Source organism: Microcaecilia unicolor, chromosome 3 (assembly GCF_901765095.1).
Source record: "Microcaecilia unicolor chromosome 3, aMicUni1.1, whole genome shotgun sequence".
Classification (NCBI taxonomy): Eukaryota; Metazoa; Chordata; class Amphibia; order Gymnophiona; family Siphonopidae; genus Microcaecilia; species Microcaecilia unicolor.
This window is the reverse complement of record NC_044033.1, coordinates 133,918,407-133,937,754: the sequence shown is the minus strand read 5'-3', so window position 1 is coordinate 133,937,754 and position 19,348 is coordinate 133,918,407. Positions and strand designations below refer to the sequence as shown.

The 19,348-nt window shown below is 48.1% G+C and overlaps 1 protein-coding gene across 2 annotated transcripts in view; it reads left to right on the top strand.

The window, feature by feature from the left end:
- The first annotated feature begins 10 nt into the window (after positions 1–10).
- The window catches only part of WDR92 (WD repeat domain 92), a 90,389-nt gene continuing 71,051 nt past the window's right edge, over positions 11–19,348 (top strand). For both annotated transcript variants that reach the window (XM_030196375.1, XM_030196373.1), the window contains exons 1-2: positions 11–267; positions 8,148–8,248. In XM_030196375.1, coding sequence (XP_030052235.1) covers positions 82–267; positions 8,148–8,248 — 287 coding nt within the window. In that variant the 5' untranslated portion in view covers positions 11–81. The remainder of the gene's footprint in view (positions 268–8,147; positions 8,249–19,348) is intronic.

Sequence of the window (19,348 nt, the reverse complement as noted above, 5' to 3'; positions counted from 1 at the left end):
TGGTGCGCAAGGTTTGCTGGGAGGAAGGGGGGTGGGGGGAGAGAGAGACAGACAGACAGATTGAGAGTTGGTGCTTTCGCTATGTCCAGCCCGCTGGAGAAGCCTCAGATCATCGCCCACATTCAGAAAGGGCTGAATTACACTATTTTCGACTGTAAGTGGATCCCTTGCAGTGCCAAGTTCGTGTGCTTGGGCAACTACGCCCGCGGCACGGGGGTGCTGCAGGTATACGAGATCGAGCACGGGGACCTGCGGCTGCTCCGGGAGGTGAGTGTGGGGGGTGTTCTGCGTGACGTGACCCCTGTCGTCGGCGGTTTGACCTGGGGGAGTTCAGACTATTCGTCCCCTTATAGTATTGGTAGGAGGGGAGCCAGAGGGCGGTAAGGTAACAGGTCTCTGTCAGTTTTCTTATTTCTCGGATGTAGAGCTTCCAAGTTACCCAGTTCTAGGAAGGATAAGAAATGATAAGTAGTAGTAGTAGTTTTGCGTTCTGTAGCTCCTCAGTCCTCTCTCTTCCAGTGCAGAGACTATGGTAGTATCCAGACAGTAGGAAGGCTTCAAGTCACAGGAAGAAGGGATTGAGGTACAAATTGTGTGTGTGTGTGTGGTGGTGGTGGTGGTGTGGGAGGGGAGGGGAGGGAGAGGACTGAGCTTTGGATGTGAATGTCGTGGGGGGGGGGGGGGATCTTGAGAAAGAGTGGGAATGTTAGAATAGGGTAAAATGTAAAGGAGCTGCTGGAGGCTAAGTAAAAGCTGGTAGCAAATATGCGTTTGTGTGGACAGAACAGGAACTGCCTGAAGTTCAAGCAAGATTCAGGAAAGATTCACAGATATGAGATGGATCCTTAAAAAGATGAAGGAATACCAAATGGATATCTACATGTGTTTCATTTACTACAGCAAAACCTTGGACAGTGTAAAATAACTTTCATATTTGTAAATAGTGTATAAGAAATGAAAAGAAACTTTAGGCCACATTAAGGAGCATAGGTATACCAGAACATCGGATAGTTCTCATGCATGTGCTTTATACTGATCAAGAAGCAAGAGTTTGAATGGAACAAAAACAAAATGGTTTAAGATCAGCAAAGGTGTACTACAAGGCTGCATACTTTCGCCTTACCTGTTCAGTTTGTATGCAGGACAAGTCAGAGAAGTATTGGTGGAGGATTCCTCAATAATCTTCATTATGCTGATGATACTGGCTAAAAGTGAAGACAGTTTGAATCATCTGATTATCAAGATCAAGGGATATAGTTTCAAAATGGGCTTGCACCTTAATGTGAAGAAAACAAAGATCATGACAACTGGTAAAGTTCATTTTCACTTTCGATGGAGAAGTAATAGAAAAATACTAGACAACTTCAACCTGCTTGAACCAATAAACAATAATAAAACAAGTAGTCAAGAAATCCCATGACATATTGCTCTTGGCAGAATGGTTATGAAGGACTTAGACTAGCTTTTCAAGTGCAGAGAGGTATATCTGCGTACAAAGATTCGATTTGTCCAAGACTTTGCATCTTCAATAGTGTCATGGATGTGAAAGTTGGACTGTGAAGAAGCAAGACAGGAAAGAAATTTGAATTATGGTGCTGGAGAGGAATACTGCATTTACTGTGGACTTGCCAAAGAACAAATCAGTTGGCACTGGAGATCAAACCTAATCTTTCCTTAGAAGCTCAAGTGACTTAAGCATTTATACTTACTCGCATGTGAAGAGAAAGATCATTAGAGAAAGACTTCATGCTTTGCAAGGTTGAAGGTCAGTGCACAGGAGGAAAATCAGCAGTGTGATGGATTGATACAATAATAGTTATGGACAGGGCTTTTTTTGAGGAGGTACTGAGTACCATTTATCTTTTCCATTGTCTTCTAAAATTGACTCATGGACCCCAAGTTTTAATGAAAGAGCTCAGGCTCAACACACCAATGCTACCTTGTCATAGATTCTGTGACTGGTTGCAGGGGGCCTGGCTGTTGTGAGGTGGGTCCCTCAGTGATCACCCTGAAGGGTGGCCTAGCATTTGAGTACCGGCACCTTTTTTGCTAGAAAAAATGCTCTGGTTATGGATACTGCTCGATCAATTATTAGCTGCCTGATTGAAGACTAAACACAGTTGAGGGCAACTATCTGAGCATTGCTATGAGCTGACACCAACTCAATGGCATTTAACAGCAGTGCGCACATGTGCATGTTTGTGTGTGTGTATATGGACACTTGCGTATATATATATGAAGAATGAGTGTGTGCGTGCATGTGTGTGACTGAAGAGTGAGGGAATGCATATGTGTGTGTGTATGTTTCTGTGTCTTTGGTGGGAACAGTCTCGTATATAGAGCTTCCCTTTCAAAATGTGGTTTAAATGAAGTCCACTGGTTCAAATGTGCCTGTGCACATACGTGAAGGGAAATTCTCAGCCCAGTGAATTTGTCCATCTAACTATTAAGGTGTCAATATTCAAAGTGGTTTAACTGGCCAGAAATGGCTCCTGGCCAGTTAAATTGCTTGTGCAGGGCTATCCGCTGATATTCAGCGACATTTAACTGGTTAGAGAGGGAGGTTAACTGGACTATTGGAAGATGCTGAGCCACTCCTGGGTTCCACTTATCATTTCTTATATTGGTTTTTAAAGCCTTAGCTTTAGGACACAAATAACCTACATCAGATATACTAAGTCCTGAAGCAGGCATCTTGTTGCCACAACACAGTTCTGTGTCGAGTCTGTATGTGCTTCGATATGTGTTTAATTTGTTGCAACCCACCTCTGGACTACATCGGTTATTTGGTTGGTCAACATCCCTTCTCTACTTTGGCCCCTATTCACATTCTCTTCCTAGCCCTGTCCCTTCCTAATCTTTTCTCTCACCCCCTACCTCTCTCCGCTACAGGAATTCACTGCCCATCCATCGACTTCATCACCTCACCTTCTCTCCTACCATCTTCCTCCCTCTTGGCTTTTAATCTCCGCCTCTTTCTTCCGTCCATTTTGCCTTCCCCATTCCACCTAAATACCTCTCGCCTTTGACGCCTTCGTGGCCACACCTCTCCTACTCTCCTCCGCTCTCTTTTACTCATCCTCTTACTCTCAGCCGGTGACATCAATCCCAATCCTGGCCCCCCCTCACCAACTATTATCCCAACTCTACAGATCTCACCGCGACCTTTCTAACCTCATCTCTATTTCTCTACTCCCCTCCTCTTCTCTTGCGCCCTATGGAATGCCCGCTCTATCTGTAACAAACTCGCCTATATCCAGGACCTCTTTATCTCGCGTCACCTCCATCTGCTTGCCATAACAAAAACCTGGCTCTGCCCTGATGACTCTGCTTCAGTCGCAGCCCTGTGCCATGGCGGTTATCTATTTTCACATACTCCTCGCCCTGCTGGCCGTGGGGGTGGTGTTGGACTACTTCTCTCTCCCTCCTCCAGATTTCAACCCCTTCTTCCACCTCAATCTCACTGTTTTTCCTCCTTTGAAGTCCACTCTATCCGCCTTCGTGTTCTCCTGTTCTCAATCTAACCTCCTTTGGTTACAGCACTACATGTGGGTGAAGGGGGCACCTAGATGTGGGTACAGTGGGTTTCTGGTGGGTTTTGGAGGGCTCACATTTACCACCACAAGTGTAACTGGTAGGGGGGGATGGGCCTGGGTCTGCCTGTCTGAAGTGCACTGCACCTACTAAAACTGCTCCAGGGACCTGCATACTGCTGCGATGGACCTCAGTATGACATTTGAGGCTGGCAAAAAATATTTTTAAATACTTTTTTTGAGGGTGGGAGGGGGTTAGTGACCACTGGGGGAGTAAGGGGAGGTCAGTTCGGGCATCTTTTTGTGGCTTGGTCGTAACAAAAAAAGGACCAGGTAAAGTCGTCCAAGTGCTTGTCAGGGATGCCCTTCTATTTTTGATTATAGCTTAAGAACGCCCATGTGTTAGGCACGCCCAAGTCCCACCTTCGCTACACCTCAGACATGCCACCGGGAGCTTTGGTTGTCCCCGCGACGGAAAGCAGTTGGGGATGCCCAAAATTGGCTTTCGATTATGCCGATTTGGGCGACCCTGGGAGAAGGACGCCCATCTTCCGATTTGTGTCGAAAGATGGGTGTCCTCCTCTTTCGAAAATAAGCCTGTTGGTTAACCTGCACAGTGCTGATAATAGTATTGGACCAAACAAAACTGGATTTTTGCCAGGATGGGATACCTACTGGCTTCCAATTCTTTGCTTTATTAGTTTTGATTTTTAGCATTTGTTTAAAGTTTAGATGCCACATTCTGGCTGCTTTCTCTTTTAATGATTTGGCTCATAAATTAGTGTGAATAGGTTTTTTGCATTTGCAGTGTATATCAACTGGATTAACTTAGGTTATTTAGGTTTTTTTTTTTTTTTACAAAGGTTTGGTAACGTTTTTAGTGCGCGCTGATTAGTGTGCACTAAATGCTAGAGACGCCTGAAGGAATATTTGGGCGTCTCTAGCATTTAGTGCGTACTTCCAATTCTACAATTGCTAGATGGCTGAAGGAGATTACATAAGTACATAAGTAATGCCACACTCGGAAAGACCAAGGGTCCGTTGAGCCCAGCATCCTGTCCACGACAGCTGCCAATCCAGGCCAAGGGCACCTGGCAAGCTTCCCAAATGTACAAACATTCTATACATGTTATTCCTGGAATTGTGGATTTTTCCCAAGTCCATTTAGTAGTGGTTTATGGACTTGTCCTTTAGGAAACTGTCTAACCCCTTTTTAAACTCTGCTAAGATAACCGCCTTCACCACGTTCTCCGGCAACAAATTCCAGAGTTTAATTATGCGTTGGGTGAAGAAACATTTTCTCCGATTTGTTTTAAATTTACTACACTGTAGTTTCATCGCATGCCCCCTAGTCCTAGTATTTTTGGAAAGCGTGAACAGACGCTTCACATCCACCTGTTCCATTCCACTCATTATTTTATATACCTCTATCATGTCTCTCCTCAGCCGTCTCTTTTCCAAGCTGAAAAGCCCTAGCCTCCTTAGTCTTTCTTCATAGGGAAGTCGTCCCATCCACGCTATCATTTTAGTCGCCCTTCGCTGCACCTTTTCCAATTCTACTATATCTTTCTTGAGATGCGGCAACCAGAATTGAACACAATACTCAAGGTGTGGTCGCACCATGGAGCAATACAACGGCATTATAACATCCTCACACCTGTTTTCCATACCTTTCCTAATAATACCCAACATTCTATTCGCTTCCGAGCTGCAGCAGCACACTGAGCAGAAGGTTTCAGTGACGACGACACCCAGATCCCTTTCTTGGTCCATAACTCCTAACGTGGAACCTTGCATGACGTAGCTATAATTCGTGTTTTTTTTCCCACATGCATCACCTTGCACTTGCTCACATTAAACGTCATCTGCCATTTAGCTGCCGATGTCCAACCGCCACCTGAAACTGAACATGTCCAAGACCGAGCTTATAGTCTTTCCACCAAAGCCCACCTCTCCTCTTCCTCCTCTCTCGATCTCAGTTGATAACACCATCCTCCCCGTCTCATCTGCCCGCAACCTTGGAGTCATCTTCGACTCCTCCCTCTCATTCTCTGCGCATATCCAGCAGACAGCCAAGACCTGTCGCTTCTTCCTCTTTAACATCAGCAAAATTCGCCCTTTCCTCTCAGAACACACCACCCGAACTCTCATCCACGCCCTCATTACCTCTCGCCTTGACTACTGCAACCTTCTCCTCACTGGCCTCCCACTTAGCCATCTATCCCCACTTCAATCCATCCAGAACTCTGCTGCTCGTCTTATATTCCGCCTGAACCGATACACTCATATTACCCCCTCCTCAGGTCGCTTCACTGACTTCCGGTCAGATACTGCATTCAGTTCAAGCTTCTCCTTCTCACATACAAATGCACTCAGTCTGCAGACCCTCATTACCTCTCCACCCTCATCTCCCCTTACGTTCCCGCCCGAAACCTCCGCTCACAGGACAAATCCCTCCTCTCAGCACCCTTCTCCACCACCGCCAACTCCAGGCTCCGCCCATTCTGCCTCGCCTCACCCTATGCGTGGAATCAACTTCCTGTGGCCCTACGCCAAGCCCCCTCCCTACCCATCTTCAAATCCTTGCTCAAAGCCCACCTCTTCAATGTTGCCTTCGGCACCTAACCTTAGACTGCCCCAATTTGACTGCCACTACTTGATTGTCTGTACATTTGTCCATTAGATTGTAAGCTCTTCGAGCAGGGACTGTCCTTCTATGTTATATTGTACAGCGCTGCGTAACCCTAGTAGCGCTTTAGAAATGTCAAATAGTAGTAGTAGTAGTCTCCCAGTCTCATAAGGTCCTCTTGTAATTTTTCACAATCCTGTCGCACGTTAACGACTTTGAATAACTTTGTGTCGTCAGCAAATTTAATTGCCTCGTTAGTTATTCCCATCTCTAAATCATTTATAAATATATTAAAAAGCAGCGGTCCTAGCACAGACCCCTGAGGAACCCCACTAACTACCCTTCTCCATTGTGAATACTGCCCATTTAACCCCACTCTCTGTTTCCTATCCTTCAACCAGTTTTTAATCCACAATAGGACATAGGAGATTATCGCATCATCTTACTTGCTTACAGGAAAGCAGGCTCCTCAGGCCTTGTGGGCTCATTCTACAAAGTGTTTATCAACATCGTGGGTGGAGACTACCTTATTGTCTCTGGTGGATATTTGCAAGGTGGTGAGATGGTCAACGCTGCATGCCTTTGTCGAGGGTGGACATTGTGGTGCACTTGGAAGCCAGTTTTGTGGCTTCAGTCCTCAGGGCGGTAGCACCAGGATCCCACCCACTCTACGAATTACTTTTGAACATCCCACAGGTTCTGGAATAGTGGGAAGCTTCGTAATGGAAGGAGAGATTAGGTTTTATCTGATAATTTTCTTTCCATTAGTCCTTCCAGCTATTCCAGAAGCCTGCCCGAGGTTTCTGAGATGTTAGTCGGTGCCAAGTAATGGGTCACATAACGACTTCCACCTCTCATGGTGCTTCTTGCGTATTTTGTTCTCTACAAGTTGTCCAGAAATGAGAGGTCCACATATGTTTGCTGTCTGGTGTTAGGTTAGCGAATTGTTTTAAGGTTGTTGTGCTTATTTCCTGAGTTTATCCTTACTGCTTGTCTATGCAAATGCTGAGGAGCTGAACTGGATGCCAAGAGAGATGTCTCAGTTCAGTTTTCTATGTCTACCTGCCGGTTAATAAACATAACTATCCCACAGGTTCTGGAATAGTGGGAAGGACTAATTTCTCCTTCTGCTGCTTTGGCAGAAGTATAATGGAATTTTCTCAGTGCACCAGCAGGTTATACTGATGCGTTCACTGGAAAAGCCTACAATTTTCTCTACCTCCATCTGCTGGTAAAAGGGGATGACACCCAAATGTTCAGAATGGAGCCGACAAAAAGAAATTATTAGGTAAGACATAATTTTACTTTATTGATGACCCCTTAGAAGCAATGGGATTGATATTCAGCAAGACTTGTTGGGATAGAAACAGCTTCTACCTTGATAAGTCTCGCTGACTGTATTTTCAGTGGCATTATCTGGATAAAGCTACTGAATCACCGGCCAGACCACCTTGGCAATATTCAGTTAGTGTTGGGGTGGTCAGGGAGTGCTAACCAGGTAACTGCCTGATTAAATTTAGGAGAGAAGAGAGACTATCCTAACTTTATACGGTTACCTATCTGGGTGCCGGTCTGAATATTGCTGGTGCCAGGATGAGTGGTACTGGCTAACCTATACTTGGATATTCAGCACTGGCTGTTATTCGGTTTACTGGTGCTGAATATCTGGGAATAAAAAGCTTGTGGTGGATGCGTTTAAAAAAACAAAGAAAAAAAGACCCCTGACCATCGCAAGTTGAATAATGGGGGTAGAGAGCTATATTTTGTATAGAAATTTGCTGTTTTCATTCTTTTTATGATATAGCATAGTATATTTATATTGAATGATTAATCATTTTTGTTGTCATTAACTTGTTACATGCTGTAGATAAACTGTGAATCCTATACAGATCCATAAATATTGAATTAAAAGTAGCTGTTCATTCATTATTTATACTTTTTATATAGTTCATTTTGAATATAAATGATTTTTTCTTCTTTTTAAGATTGAAAAGGCCACACCTATAAAATGTGGAACCTTTGGTGCTACATCTCTGCAACAAAGATACTTAGCTACTGGAGATTTTGCTGGAAACCTTAATATATGGTGAGTATCGGAGATTCTGGAAACAGTCTCTTACGTAAGCATTGGGTGTGCAGTCCTGTTCAAAACCAGTGTTCGTCAGATTAGAACTCCAAACATCCTTTTCACTTTAGCTCACATTCTCCAGCAGTCAGAGCCAATGAATTAGTGTAGCTCTGAGAGTGCTGAGGCCAGCAGTGCTTACTCAAATCAAGGGCACTTTTTCTGCTATCCCTGAGTAGTGGTAACACACATTCTGTTATCTAGCCTTGCTTCTGAAATGGTTACTAATTAGCATATTCCCAGAATTGTAGGTTTTTTACATAATTGAGTAATCCAGTGCTGTCTGTCTAGCTGTTTTTTTTAACTATGTCTCAGAGTTAGCACAGCTGCATGGTGATGTTTTTAAGAATTGTTTATATCTCAGATATGCAGAGCTGCCAAATAATCCATTATACTTCTAATATGTGTGGGACTTGACTGATTATAACACAGGCTTTTTGATGCTTTTTTTTTTTTTTTAAATGTCAGCTTTTCTTATTCACGAATAATTGTTATCCTAAATTCCTATAGAGAAATTGACCTTATAAGATCTATTTATTTTAATTTGGTTCATACCTTTTCACTGGTAGCTCAAGGGAAAGTAACATATGTCTCTCAGTTCTGCCTTAACGTTTGAATCAGTGTTCCACATTCATGCAAACTTTAAACACTTTGAATCATTTAAGGTCTGGCTAGGGACAATGCAGTTTCCTGCTCCATAGGTAGATTATAAAGAACAATCCAGAATGTGGCTATGGCTGTCCTAAACACTGTAGCTCATTTGCTCACCATCCATCCCGATGATATCTTAATCGTTCGTATCTCTTCATCTGAAGCACTAAAATAGATTAGAGTTCTTTAATATTAAACTAATATTCCTTAGCGTCTAGTTACAGTGTTCTTGACAGGTGGATGTAATCCCTTCCTAACAGCAGATGAAGGTAAGTACATAAGTAATGCCACACTGGGAAAAGACCAAGGGTCCATCGAGCCCAGCATCCTGTCCACGACAGCGGCCAGTCCAGGCCAAGGGCACCTGGCAAGCTTCCCAAACGTACAAACATTCTATACATGCTATTCCTGGAATTGTGGATTTTTCCAAAGTCCATTTAGTACTTATCCTTTAGGAAACCGTCTAACCCCTTTTAAAACTCTGCCAAGCTAACCGCCTTCACCATGTTCTCCGGCAACGAATCCCAGAGTTTAAGCGTTGGGTGAAGAAATATTTTCTTCGATTTGTTTTAAATTTACTACACTGTAGTTTCATTGCATGCCCCCTAGTCCTAGTATTTTTGGAAAGCGTGAACAGAAGCTTCACATCCACCTGTTCCACTCCACTCATTATTTTATACACCTCTATCATGTCTCCCCTCAGCCGTCTCTTCTCCAAGCTGAAAAGCCCTAGCCTCCTTAGTCTTTCTTCATAGGGAAGTCGTTCCCATCCCCGCTGTCATTTTAGTCGCCCTTCGCTGCACCTTTTCCAATTCCACTATATCTTTCTTGAGATGCGGCGACCAGAATTGAACACAATACTCAAGGTGTGGTCGCACCATGGAGCGATACAACGGCATTATAACATCCTCACACCTGTTTTCCATACCTTTCCTAATAATACCCAACATTCTATTCGCTTTCTGAGCCGCAGCAGCACACTGAGCAGAATGTTTCAGTGACGACGACACCCAGATCCCTTTCTTGGTCCGTAACTCCTAACGTGGAACCTTGCATGACGTAGCTATAATTCGGGTTCTTTTTTCCCACATGCATCACCTTGCACTTGCTCACATTAAACGTCATCTGCCATCTAGCCGTCCAGTCTCCCAGTCTCGCAAGGTCCTTCTATAATTCTTCACAATCCTGTCGCGAGTTAACGACTTTGAATAACTTGGTGTCGTCAGCAAATTTAATTACCTCGCTAGTTACTCCCATCTCTAAATCATTTATAAATATATTAAAAAGCAGCGGTCCCAGCACAGACCCCTGAGGAACCCCACTAACCACCCTTCTCCATTGTGAATACTGCCCATTTAACCCCACTCTCTGTTTCCTATCCTTCAACCAGTTTTTAATCCACAATAGGACTTTTCCTCCTATCCCATGACCCTCTAATTTCCTCTGTAGCCTTTCATGAGGTACCTTGTCAAACGCCTTTTGAAAATCCAGATATGCAATATCAACCGGCTGCCCTTTGTCCACGTTTGTTTACTCCTTCAAAGAATTGAAGTAAATTGGTCAGGCAAGATTTCCCCACACAAAAGCCGTGCTGACTCGGTCTCAGTAATCCATGTGTTATGATCGTGGTCAGAACCCCTCTCAAACTTACCTTTTGCCTGGGGGTCAGCTTTTTAGCTGGCTTCTGTTCTGTTTTCTGTCCTGTTTGAGCTAGCTCTCTCTCTCTGTGCCGGCTGCAGCTGTGGGTGTAGTCTGAGTTGCTCTAACTCTCTTTGGGTGTACTGGCTTCTAGAGCTGCTCGGTGCTGCATTGATGTGGGTTGGGCCTCTCGGTGTTTCAATGTGTTCTGCCTGGCTCTAGGGAGAGTGACATCATCTGGGAGGGCCTTGATAAAGAAGTGGTGTTCTTTCCTTCAGGGCCTTTGCAACGTTTGCTTCTGGCTACTTGCTTTAGGTCCAGGTTAGTTTAGTGCAGTGTGCACTTGTAACTTGTGTGTTTGACTTCCCTGTTTTTCCCTTTTGTTACGGTGAGTAGCACTGCAGTTGGTGCAGTGCTGGAGTTGGGTGCTGGGAGCACCCTTGTTAGTAAGTGCTTGGGAAGCACCTTTTATTGTTTGGGTATTTGGCTTTCCTGCCTGTTTCCTGTTGTCTTCCCCGCTTTTCCTCGTGACCTGTGTTTAGCTGCTGTAGCTTGGTGCTTAGGAAGCACCAGGGTGAGAACCCGTGTTTAGCTGCTGCAGCTTGGTGCTTAGGAAGCACCAGTGTTAGGTCTGGCATTTGTCTTCCCTTCGTTTTCCCTTGTGGCTTCCCTGCACTTCTGTTAGTGTAGGGCGTAGGGGCACCCCTGTTAGTTTCTGTTAGGAGCACTGCTGTTAGTGGAGGGCTTAGGAGCTTTTCTGTTGGTGCTGGGCTTAGGAACACTTTTGGTCACTTTAGGAGTTAGGTGCACTTCAGTTACAGCTTGTTCTAGTCCTGGTCCCTGTGTCGTCCAGTAAGTCCTGCCGGCTACTCGAACCCAGGAGCTCAACTCCTGGGGGGCTTAGTAGCTAAGTGCAGGTGAAGCTGTGTGGACCAGTCCGGTGTGCTCCAGTCCAGTGTTCCAGTCTTGTGTCCTCCAGTCCGGGGGATTCCAGTCCAGTGTTCCGGTCCGGGGTTCCAGTCCTGTGTCCTCCAGTCCAGGGAATTCCAGTCCATTGTTCCAGTCCGTGTGTTCCGGCTCGCTGGGCGGTACCTGCAGTCCCTGCCGGTGTCGGTGTGCTTGCCCAGCGTTGGTTGGTGGGTTTTGCCTGCTGCTTTCGCTCCTCGTCAGCAGCCCAAGGCCTCACGTTTGCTCCAGAGCCCGGCCCCGCGGGCTCTGAACCTGAGAACCTGACACCATGTCCTTGGTTGTGCTCTGTAATTTTGTTTTTAATAATAGCCTCTACCATTTTCCCCGGCACCGACGTCAGACTCACCGGTCTATAATTTCCCGGATCTCCCCTGGAACCTTTTTTAAAAATGGGCGTTACATTGGCCACCCTCCAATCTTCCGGTACCAAGCTCGATTTTAAGGATAAATTACATATCACTAGCAGTAGCTCCGCAAGCTCATTTTTCAGTTTTATCAGTACTCTAGGATGAATACCTTCCGGTCCAGGAGATTTGTTACTCTTCAGTTTGCCGAACTGTCCCATTACGTCCTCCAGGTTTACAGTGAAGTCGGTAAGTTTCTCCGACTCTTCCGCTTGAAATATCATTTCCAACACCGGTATCCCACCCAAATCTTCCTTGGTGAAGACCGAAGCAAAGAATTCATTCAATCTCTCTGCTACGTCTTTGTCTTCCTTGATCGCCCCTTTTACCCCTCGGTCATCCAGCGGCCCAACCGATTCTCTTGCCAGCTTCCTGCTTTTAATATACCGAAAATTTTTTTTACTATGTTTTTTTGCCTCTAATGCTATTTTTTTTTTCGTAATCTCTCTTGGCCTTCTTTATCTGCGCCTTGCATTTGCTTTGACACTCCTTATGCTGCTTCTTGTTATTTTCAGACGGTTCCTTCTTCCGTTTTCTGAAGGCATTTCTTTTAGCCCTAATAGCTTCCTTCACCTCACTTTTCAACCAGGCCGGCTGTCTTTTGGAGTTCCATCTTTCTTTTCTAATTGGTGGAATATGTTTGGCCTGGGCCTGCAGGATGGTATTTTTGAACAGCGTCCATGCCTGTTGTACAGTTTTTACCCTCTCAGTTGTCCCCCTAAGTTTTTTTTCCACCGTTCTTCTCATTTTATCATAGTCTCCTTTTTTAAAGTTAAACGCTAAAGTATTTGACTTCCTGTGTATAGTTACTTCAAGGTCGATATTAAAACTGATCATATTATGATCACTGTTATCAAGCAGCCCCAGTACCATAACGTCCCTCACCAGATCATGCGCTCCACTAAGGACCAAGTCTAGAATTTTTCCTTCTCTCGGCTCCTGCACCAGCTGCTCCATAAAGCTGTCCTTGATTTCATCAAGGAATTGTACCTCTCTAGCATGTCCCGATGTTACATTTACCCAGTCTATATTTGGATAATTGAAGTCACCTATTATTATCACATTGCCCATTTTGTTTGCGTCTCTGATTTCTGTTATCATTTTTGCGTCTACCTGCTCGTCCTGGCGAGGCGGACGGTAGTACACTCCTATCACCGTCCTTTTCCATTTTCTACATGGAATTTCAACCCACAATGATTCAAAGGTGTGATTTGTGTCCTGCTGAATTTGTAATCTATCTGACTCAAGGCTCTCGTTAATATACAATGCTACCCCTCCACCAGTCTGGTCCACCCTATCACTACGATATACTTTGTAACCCGGTATGACAGTGTCCCGCTGGTTATCCTCCTTCCACCAGGTCTCAGTAATGCCTATTATATCCAATTTTTCATTTAGTGCAATATATTCCAACTCTCCCATCTTATTTCTTAGACTCCTAGCATTTACATATAGACATTTCAGAGTATGTTTGTTGTTCCTATTTGCCTGATGCTTAGTACTGGACACTACTGATTTGCCATCTTTTGTCTGATCTTTAGTTGTATTTAAGGGCACCTGGCCTACCACAGTCTGTCGTGCAACCTCACTATCCAGAAATCCTATCTTCCCTGTTTGTGAGGTATCTTTGCAAGATATCTTATCCCGAACCATGCGCTTTTGAGCGACTATCGACCTTCCCCCCCACCCCCATTTCTAGTTTAAAAGCTGCTCCATCTCCTTTTTAAATGTCGACGCCAGCAGCCTGGTCCCATCCTGGTTAAGGTGGAGCCCATCCTTTCGGAATAGGCTCCCCCTTCCTCAGAATGTTGCTCAGTTCCTAACAACTCTAAAACCCTCCTCCCTGCACCATCGTCTCATCCACGCATTGAGACTCCGGAGCTCTGCCTGTCTCTTGGGTCCTGCGCTTGGAACAGGTAGCATTTCAGAAAATGCTACCCTAGAGGATCTGGATTTGAGCTTTCTACCTAAGATCCTAAATTTGGCTTCCAGAACCTCTCTCCCACATTTTCCTATGTCATTGGTACTGTGATATCCCCCTTCTCACTCAGGGTGACCTGGTTCTCAATATGCAGATTAGTGTGCTACCCCTTCTCGCTCAGGGTGACATGGTTCCCACTAAACAAATTAAACAGGTCTCACCAACTGCATATTTCTCAGGCAACTCTTTATTCCAGCCCCTGGGCACACTTCTTCTAGCTTAATACTTTATACTTTCATAGGTCTTCACACTGAGCCTTCCCCACACAGATACATGGGCTCAGTACTAACTTCAATACTTTGGGGACTTCTAACCCCAGGCTTTGCAGCCTGCTTCCTCTCAGCACTGGGACACACAGTCCCCCCTTCTTTGGACACACAGTCCTTTCTTTGAACACACAGTTCCTATAAGTACTGAGGACACACAGTCCAACACTAATGCTTTAGGGACTTCTTACCTCAGGATTTTCAGCCTGCTTGTCTCCTTTGGACACCCAGTCCACCACAAGTCCATAAGGTTAGCCAGTATCTTCCAGGGGGATCTCTCTTCTTCTGCTGCCAGCTCACGTCTCTTCCTTTCACCACTCAGGTGGGGTATAAAGTGGTTAATTAGCTACACAGGACCCAGCCCATAACCTCCTACACCTGTGGACATCCCAGGGCTCTCCCCGGTCCTAGCGACCTCCACCTATTCTCCTACTAGCGCCCTCCAGTGGCCTACCCCGGATAGGACAGCCTCATACTTATCACATACCCCCACCCTTAAAATAATTGCTGCTCTACCTCAGCAACCCTCTAAGCCTTCTCCACTGAGGAGCAGCAATTCTTCCAGGAGGGCATACACTTTTCCAGGTTCATCCCTGCTCTATCCCTGGGGCCTCACCACCCCCATCTAGGTTCCTCATCCCCCTCTTAGCACATCACATGGCCCGGGCCCTTCCCATTCACTAGGCCTTGAGGGGCTCTCACTGCAACGGGCCCTACCTGACCCTCTTCTCCTGCAGCCCCCTCCTACCTCCTGGGCGCCCGATGATACCATGATCCCTCCGAGGGAGGGGTCACCTAGCTCGCCTAGGTCCCTTATCTTCCTCCCAGCACGTCACATGGCCTGGGCCCTTCCCTTTCACTGGGCGCCCGACGATACTATGATCCCTCCGAGAAAGAGGAAACCTGACGACTCCTCTCTTAGCACTTCACATAGCCCGGGCCCTTCCCTCTCACTAGGGCATCTGACGATACCATGCTCCCCCCTGAGAAAGGCGCTCTGGAGCAAGTCCCTTCTGACCCTCATCCCCTGCAAGTCCCAACACCTGGTTCTCAATGTCCATCTTTTCCAGATCTCCTCCATCGGCCCTCGACTCAGGCAAGTGCTCTGGCCTTCTCCTCTCCGGCTTCTCAGGCCTCCATCCTTCCTGGCCTTCCGATGGGGTGCAGCCTGCAATCACAAAAAAACACATCCAAGTGTGGCCTGTTCACTCTCCTGGCTCCCCACGCTTGCTCTGCACCTGTGGTCTGTGGGTGTGTGTGCTTGTGGCCTCCTCCATCCCCTACAGCCACTCCCAAGCCTCCAGATCTTACAAATCCACCCTCACCTCCCCCCTAGGTACCCTTTACCTGGGGTAGGTGAGCAAAGTGCTTTTGCTAGTGTTGGCCCCCTTGACAGGCTTCTGGAACACGGCCTCTGGAACCTCCAAGGACACCTCCATCTCTCTTCATAGGGGATACATTGACTGCCTGGGTCCACACCCATCCTCAGCTCCCATCCTCACCTCTTCCCTTGGCTTCACCTTTCCACCAGTAGTATTCAACTGCCAAGGGTAGCAGGGATCCTCTGACATCCTTATCATCCGGTGGTTGTTCAACAGTCAAGTCCCATCTGGGAAAGTGCCATTTGTGATATCCCCCTTCTCACTCAGGGTGACCTGGTTCTCAATATGCAGATTATATGCAGATTAGTGTGCTACCCCTTCTCGCTCAGGGTGACCTGGTTCCCACTAAGCAAATTAAACAGGTCTCACAAACTGCATATTTCTCAGGCAACTCTTTATTCTCCGAGGACAAGCAGGCTGCTTGTTCTCACTGATGGGTTGACGTCCTCGGCAGCCCCCTCCATCGGAAAGTTTACTAGCAAAGGCCTTTGCTAGTCCTCGCGCGCCCATGCGCACCGCGCATGCGCGGCCGTCTTCCCGGCCGAAACCGGCTCGAGCCGGCCAGTCTTCTTTCGTCCGCGCTCGGTACGGTCGTGTTACGCCGTTCGTGCCCCAGAGAGTCGACCTCGCGCGTCCTTTTCGACGTGTTTCTCATTGTTTTTCTTCTAAAAAAGTTTGGGAAGCGCTCCGGAAGTGTTCCGGAAGACCCTGTCGGGTTTTCTGCCCTTCCCGTATTTTTCAAGTTTTGCCCCGTAAGTTTTCTTTCGTTGTCGGGGTAGGCCTAGTTTGGCCTCGGTCGAGATTTTTCTCCCTCTAAATTTGGTGCTTCAATTTTCGCCATTTCGGCTTTTGATTTCGCCGGCGTGATTTTTCCGCCCATGACATCGAAGCCTTCCAGCGGCTTCAAGAAGTGCACCCAGTGCGCCCGGGTAATCTCGCTCACTGATAGGCACTCTGCGTGTCTTCAGTGTCTAGGGGCCCAGCACCGCCCTCAGAACTGCAGTCTGTGTTCCCTGTTACAAAGGCGGACTCAGGTAGCGAGATTAGCCCAGTGGAACGTTTTGTTCTCGGGCTCTTCGTCGGCATCGGCACCGGAGGCATCGAGTGCATCGACGTCGTCAGCGTCCGGACCATCTTCCTTGGCTGCCGCTCCATCGACTGCATCGAGGCATCGGACCTCTGCATCGGCGCCGAGGCATCGGGCGACTGCATCGACGTCGGTGGTACCGAGACTTCGTCTGCTGATGTCGTCGGACGGAGGTGCATCGTCAGGAGTGCAGGTGAGGGCTGTCCATTCCCCTGCTGGTGGCGGTGAGCCTTCGGGTGGGTCTTCTCCTACCCTGAGGGCTCCTGCGGTACAGCCCCCCCGGGATCGACCCTCTTCGGTCTCGGCCCCGAGGAAGCGACGGATGGATTCTACGTCCTCCTCGTCGGTGCCGGGGAGCTCCGGTGACATGCTTCGGAAGAAGTCGAAGAAGCATCGACACCGGTCTCCTCCCCGTGTCGGCACCGAGAGCTCTGGGTCGCCGAGGGATTCGGCACCCAGTAGGCATCGGCACCGAGAGGACCGCTCACCCTCTGTTCAGGAGGTGTCGATGCGCTCCACTCTGGACAGCCCGGAACAGCCTCCTCGCCCGGAACAGGTTCTGACGTCGACGCCTGCATCGACCTCTCAGCCTTTTTCTGCAGCCACTCTGAACGAGAGCCTCCGGGCCGTTCTCCCAGAGATTCTGGGAGAGCTGTTGCGCCCTACCCCTCCGGTACCGGCGGTGCTTGCGCCTCCGGTACCGTCGAGCGCGGCGCCGGCTGGCCCATCGCCCAGGTTGAGGTCCCCGACGTCGGTACCGCGTGCGGTGCCGACCGCGGCCACCTCCCAGGAAGGCTCCCCGACTACATCGGCGGAGGGAGCTTCGCCGATGCGGGCGAGGGAGTCTACCTCTCGACGCCCCCACCGTGGACGGGGTTCCACCGAGTCGAGCAGGGCGAGGTTGCAGACACAGGTCCGTGAACTTGTGTCTGACACCGAGGGTGAGGCCTCGTGGGAGGAAGAGGAAGATCCCAGATATTTCTCTGACGAGGAGTCTGAGGGTCTTCCGTCTGATCCCACTCCCTCTCCTGAGAGACAGCTTTCTCCTCCCGCGAGTCTGTCTTTTGCCTCCTTTGTCCGGGAGATGTCTACGGCCATCCCCTTCCCGGTGGTTGTGGAGGACGAGCCCAGGGCTGAAATGTTTGAGCTCCTGGACTATCCTTCTCCACCTAAGGAAGCGTCCACTGTTCCCTTGCACCATGTCCTGAAAAAGACATTGCTTGCGAACTGGACCAAGCCATTAACTAATCCCCACATTCCCAAGAAGATCGAGTCCCAGTACCGGATCCATGGGGACCCAGAGCTGATGCGCACTCAGTTGCCTCATGACTCTGGAGTTGTGGATTTGGCCCTAAAGAAGGCTAAGAGTTCTAGGGAACATGCTTCGGCGCCCCCGGGCAAGGACGCTAGAACCTTAGACTCCTTTGGGAGGAAGGCCTACCATTCCTCTATGCTCGTGTCCAAGATCCAGTCTTACCAGCTCTACACGAGCATACACATGCGGAACAATGTGCGGCAGTTGGCGGGCTTGGTTGATGCTCTTCCCCCTGAGCAAGCCAAGCCTTTTCAGGAGGTGGTCAGGCAGCTGAAGGCGTGCAGAAAATTCCTGGCCAGAGGAGTTTATGACACTTTTGATGTTGCGTCCAGGGCCGCTGCTCAAGGTGTGGTGATGCGCAGGCTCTCATGGCTGCGTGCCGCCGACCTGGAGAATAGAATCCAGCAGCGGATTGCGGACTCGCCTTGCCGTGCGGACAATATTTTTGGTGAGAAAGTCGAACAGGTGGTAGAGTCTCTCCACCAGCGGGACACCGCATTCGACAAATTCGCCCGCCGGCAGCCTTCAGCTTCTACCTCTACAGGTAGACGATTTTTCGGGGGAAGGAAGACTGTTCCCTACTCTTCTGGCAAGCGTAGGTACAATCCTCCTTCCCGACAGCCTGCGGCCCAGGCTAAGCCCCAGCGCGCTCGCTCTCGTCAGCAGCGTGCGCCTCAGCAAGGCCCCGCGGCTCCCCAGCAAAAGCAAGGGGCGAGCTTTTGACTGGCTCCAGCAGAGCATAGCCGACATACAAGTGTCAGTGCCGGGCGACCTGCCAGTCGGAGGGAGGTTGAAAGCTTTTCACCAAAGGTGGCCTCTCATAACCTCCGATCAGTGGGTTCTGCAAATAGTCCGGCAAGGATACACCCTCAATTTGGCCTCAAAACCTCCAAATTGTCCTCCGGGAGCTCAGTCCTACAGCTTCCAGCACAAGCAGGTACTTGCAGAGGAACTCTCCGCCCTTCTCAGCGCCAATGCGGTCGAGCCCGTGCCATCCGGGCAAGAAGGGCTGGGATTCTATTCCAGGTACTTCCTTGTGGAAAAGAAAACAGGGGGGATGCGTCCCATCCTAGACCTAAGGGCCCTGAACAAATATCTCGTAAAAGAAAAGTTCAGGATGCTTTCCCTGGGCACCCTTCTCCCCATGATTCAGCAAAACGATTGGCTATGCTCTCTGGACTTGAAGGATGCCTACACTCACATCCCGATACTGCCAGCTCACAGACAGTATCTGCGATTTCAGTTGGGCGCACGCCACTTCCAGTACTGTGTGCTACCCTTTGGGCTCGCCTCTGCGCCCAGGGTGTTCACAAAGTGCCTAGCTGTGGTAGCAGCGGCGCTTCGCAGGCTGGGGGTGCACGTGTTCCC